At 42.0% G+C, this 5,595-nt stretch overlaps 1 protein-coding gene across 1 annotated transcript; it reads right to left on the bottom strand.

Annotated features, from left to right (window-relative positions):
* Positions 1-30: 30 nt before the first annotated feature.
* On the bottom strand, positions 31-481 carry H257_18860 (hypothetical protein; the record flags this gene model as incomplete). The annotated part of the gene is made up of 1 exon (XM_009847991.1): positions 31-481. A coding segment is annotated over exon 1 (372 nt), but the record flags the coding sequence as incomplete, so codon positions are not given.
* Between the last annotated feature and the right edge of the window lie 5,114 nt (positions 482-5,595).

The following is a 5,595-nucleotide window of genomic DNA, read 5'->3' as shown; positions in this document are numbered from 1 at the left end:
CCTGTTTCCGTGCTCGCGATGGAGCTGAACTGGTCGCTCAACGTCCACCCGCCAATGGACAGACCGAACTTGGTGCCGCGAGCCTTTTGCTTTTGCTTGAACCCTTGGCCAAAGTTGCCGTACAAGCTGTTGCCTTGGTCGTTCCACGAGTCGCCATGCTCCGGCCACCGCTTTTGCACCGCGGCCCACCCGTCGTAGATCCCCACCGTGCCGTCGGGGTTGGGCTTGCCGAACGCGTAGTTGATGTGGGTGATCTTGTCCCAGTCCAAGTCGAAGATGCCAAAGTTGCGCTGGTAGATGGCCCATTCCATGTAGTACACCACGTTCTTGAGCTTGGCGGCTTCCACGGACGAAGTCATAGCCACCACAAGGGCGGCCAACGCAGACTTGGCGATCACGGTCATGCTTGTTGCAGTTTTGCTGGGGATGGCAAATTGAATAATGGCAGTTCCCGGCGTGGATGGAGCGGCTGATCTTCCCGTTGACCGGTTACTAGAATTCTGTCCGGAGTGTACTGGTACTACTATCAATAGAATACTTTAATGAGAAGAGTAGTACTTTGAGCTTGTTATTACTAAGCTAACTGCAGTGTACTATTAATACAGCTGTAGTACAGTAACACTTCACTTGCATTTTGATGACATTTGCACTTCACGTAAGTACTAGTACAGTTTTGGGAAAGCCATGTGGAACATTCTGATAACGTAGAATCTAACTGTAAGGTCATGCATCAGTTGTTAACACAGCACCAAATTGTGAGGGACTTTTTCGGGACCAATTCCCCGAGTGAGTGGGTGACACACCCACTCAATTGGTCAAATGCCCACTCACTCAGGGAATTTGGTACTATTGACCTAAAACGTCCCTGAGTTTGTGGGTGGAACTAATTGATTGCTACGATAAGTACAATCCTTACGTTAACGTTAAACACCGTTACGATGGCAAACAACGTTGTACAACGTTAATCGCACCCACGGTGAATACTACTACTATAATACTACTGAAGTAGCGTTAAACAGTATTGTATGTAAGCTGCACCATTGCTGGTAGTAATTCATGGTAATTCCTCCGAGTAGTAAATTGATGGGATTTGAATACCTCATCACTTAAATTAAGCTTGCACCACAGAAGGCGACAGCAGCCATGAGTTGTCTATCGGGGAAATGCTATTAAAAGTAAGCTTACGCCACACTCAAGGCGGCAGCAGCCATGAGTAAGTACAGAGAACCGAGTAGGAACTCGCGCACAGTGGTATCGACACTATTTTTTTCCCATGGAGCATTCATAAATTCCGACGGCAACCAATAGTATTTTTTCATATTTTATATTTTAACCAATAGTATGCTTATAAAAAGTTTGTAAATTGTATGATTGGATATAATAAATTAATCCGATTGATCTGATTGCAAAATTATAATTCGTACTCGGAATCACAACTTGCGCATTCGCATACAATTCCCCATATATTTCAAAATACCACTGTGCGCGAGTTCCTACTCGGTTCTCTGTAGCCTATCGGGGAAATGCAATTAATGTCGCTAGGCTTAGTGGCAGTGATATACACGAACGACGAAAGTATATTTCGAGAACTACAAATGTTCCTTATATGGTGCACGTCATCTAAAAACTTCCAACTGGCCAAATTGAAGAGTGGAGGTTTTATTATTTAACGTGCAATTAATGTAGTTAAACCCAAAATCCAGATACGTTAAATACCGATTTCATGCGTTTTATCACTGGAGTGGGAGGTTAAAGGTCCCCCTTGCCTCCGGATACGTTAAATACGGATAAGAGTCACATACAAAAATCAAGATACATTTGAGCGGCCACCCCTATGGCCAAATAGTAGTGGATCGCGAAACATCCGGATAATTAACCGGAAATTAGTAGGGGGGCTCCTCGGCCTGGTTCGCTTCGCTCCCGGCCTCCGGTGCTCCCAGACATTAGATAGATCATTGCTGTTATACTGAGTCGCTGCGCGGGCGAACGGGCCTGGTTCGCTACGCTCCCGCCCCTGGCCTAAGCTAGCTCCTGATAGTTCCGGATAAAATGTTTCGCGATTGTTTCGTGACCATCATTCTCTCTTACACAAACTCAAATATTCTGTTAATGTATTTCAAAGCACAAATTAATGCGTCACACAACAACCCCCCACCCGCCCTTCAAATCTAAGTACATCGCTATTATATGTATGTACTGTACAAATATGTACTTCGAAGTAGCAGGGATTGGGGCTGTGTTCAGTTGGTAAAATAATTTATATACTGCGTAGTATCCCTATGGGCGCAGTTTTTGGGACGCTTCGATGGAGGGGTTCCATTACTCCAAATTGCTATTATAATAGTGTTTCTTAAAGAGGAGAGAATTAATGCAGTTCGTAGAACTTAAAATCATGTCGAAATTCGTATTAGTGTTGATGGAAAATGAATTAAAAACGTGGAAATATCGATAGGCTGAAAACAATTCCGAGCTACTTGATTTTATCCAGTTACTCCGGAGTATCTGTCAAAAATTGAGTCTGATTGGCTGAAAATTTCAAAGTGATTGTTTTCACGGAACCAAGTTGTCACGGAACTGCGCCAATACAGTACGTATAGTTAGTTGGTGATGTGTGGCAAAATGTTGATCGGGCGTAGGAAGATGTGCTTTGTGGTAGGTGATTGTGGGTAGGAAGTTATATGCGATCTCCACAGCATGTTGCACATTACGCTAGTGTAATAGTCACGATATCAATTCTCCAGGATATCGAAACGTCGAAAACTTGTTATCTTTGGGGGATGATGCTATGAATAACAATATATTGACTTACAGTTAAAAACTGCCAGCTTTAATGATATTAGGATACAATATTGTGAGGTCTGAGGTTGATTTGCTGTGTAATTGCGCGATGAATACATATTTGCCCCCTCAAAGTATAGTCTAGGAATCAATGTAGTTATTAGGAAGCACTTTGAAATGTGAAAGGGGTGGCGCAACTACGATTCAATCTATCCCAGCTAACGTTACACCTCAAATCAGCACCCCCAAACTTAAATGCCGAATATTTCGAAGTATTAGTATAGTGTAAGTACCAGCCCCCTTCACTTATAGCTACAAGTACTGCAGTTGTTCACCTAATTATTTTCGTTTAGAATCTCGTAGAGTACTCAATTATGACTATCGTATGTCGCTAGTAAACACATACGCCTTGCATCAACTGTCGATGGAACGGGAGGTCGTCAAGGTTTCAAATTATATATTCACTACAACTACCAAACGTTTGAAAATCACGTGAAGCTATATTCAAGTAATGTACAGTATAATCATAGACTGAATTTCTGTACACTATTAATAGTGTGGTAAAGGGCAGAGACAAGCACCCGTCGGCTGAAACGAGTGGCCATGATCAAAACTATAAATGCTACAACAATCTAACCCTCAAATAATGCAAGCCATAGTTTTGTTGGAACAACTGAACTACTGTATAGCGTATAGCCGCTCGCCCAGGAAATCACTGGAATAGATAAATTTGTCATATTCACATGCACAATCAAATTGCAAACAATATGAATGTGCGGGTCGACACTTGATCTTCCGCAACGTGCAAAAATGCTCATCAATGAGAAATGACGCCGTTGATCCAACACATCAAAATGACAAATTAATAAGGTAACGAACGTTACAAGGACAATACATTATGCCAAGTCGTTTTAGTGTCGTAGCGTTGCGGGTCAATAAATGGGATCTATCCAAGTGCTGTGAATTACATTTTCATGGCTGTGAAACTATTACTACTTAACGTACCATTGGGGGTGCCCGGGTACGGAATGGTTGCGGAATATTTCTGTCCATAGAAGGGGCTGGTCGCGGAATATAGCTATTGATGAGATGAATGCAACAAGTCCAGTACAGGGGAGTGGCTACATGCTTATTGGGGCTACGCTGTGCCCTTATGTAAGGTTTAGCTAATGAAATGTGACTACCCTAGTCACATTTCATTACCCTAGATGTAGCTACGCAGCTAGCTACAGTACAAGAGTGCAGCTGCAATACTATCGGCTTGGATCTAGCCAAAATAACATTACTACTAGTACTACATACTAGTACTTCGAAGTAGTTAGTATTTATTTACCTGCTCAATTGTGGTAGGGATACAACAAACTTAGTTGTATGTAATATGCCTTCGTAATGGTGGTTTAACGTTAGGATTGTACTTACCGTAGCAATCAATTAGTCCCACCCACAAACTCAGGGACGTTTTAGGTCAATAGTACCAAATTCCCTGAGTGAGTGGGCATTTGACCAATTGAGTGGGTGACACACCCACTCACTCGGGGAATTGGTCTTAACGTTACAAAAGAAGTTCTCATCAATACAGATTGAAGTTTCCATGTCGTCGTCCTACCACTTTGGACCTGATTCGTAGGATTCACGGCTTGGGAATAACCAAAACGACAAGCTCAACAGCAATGTTGCTTTCAATTGGTACCAGTAAGCTTGATATCGTGGACGCACCAATATTAGTCCTTGTCATTAATTATTATTGTCGTGGGAAATGTACTCAAGAGGAAGGCCATTGGATAGACAAGGCGAGCAAGTGTCACAACTCAGATTTCCGGCCGCGTGCAGTTTGAACTGTGCCTCCACACTGGCAACATCAATCGACTCAAAGTGGAGATTTGTATCGAAATTAATGTTTTGAGATCTTGATGTTTGTATGGGATTCATTGAATATGCAAATAATTGGATCAAAATAACATCTGTGGCCGGGACATTCTATTTAACGTTATTTTTATTGTTCATCGAGAAAGGAGGCGAATATTATCATACTGGTATCCAATCTACAAGGCCAACACACAATATCGAGATGCTATTGGCTAAAGTCAGGCAGCCACACAATTTGGTGCTGTGTCAACAATTGATGCATGCAAGACCTTAGATTCTACGTTATCAGAATGTTCCACTTGGCTTTCCCAAAACTGTACATACCTAAAATGCAAATGTCATAAAAAAACATGTTGAATGTTACTAGTACGCTGTAATCAGCTTAGTACTACGTACAATAAATCGTACTCCGTCTGTTCCAAAATAAGTGCGCGATTCAGGAAGTTGATGTATGCCTCCTCCAATAAAAATACAAAACACTCCAACCTTACATGTTAATATGCACTATACAGGTGTAACGATACACTGGGCCAATCAGAGGATGCCAAATCCATGTCTCAGGACCAATCAAATTCGTTAGGATGGTTCCTGGCGTAAATCCCCCTCTTGCAGTGTCAGAATTACCGAAAGTCGTCGCACAAGGACCATCAACAATACCACCACACATCGTTTCGTGTTTACTCGTCATCTTCTACACAAATTGGCTCAATTCCCACTTCAATCATGACGTCAAGCAAACTTCTGAATATAATGACGTGTCATGTCCCCCTCCTCAAACTCGCGCACTTATTTTGGAACAGAGATTACACGTACTAGTATAGTACTACTGTACCAAGCTCTAAGTGTGTTGCATGTTGACTACTAGTACTAATAATATCCAAACTACTCTTCATATTACTACTTCGAAGTATTACAAAACAGTAATAGTATTAATAGTACACTACGGACAAA

Source organism: Aphanomyces astaci (assembly GCF_000520075.1).
Source record: "Aphanomyces astaci strain APO3 unplaced genomic scaffold supercont1.243, whole genome shotgun sequence".
NCBI lineage: Eukaryota > Oomycota > Saprolegniomycetes > Saprolegniales > Verrucalvaceae > Aphanomyces > Aphanomyces astaci.
Note: the sequence above shows the minus strand (reverse complement) of the source record. Positions and strands in the feature narration are given on the sequence as shown.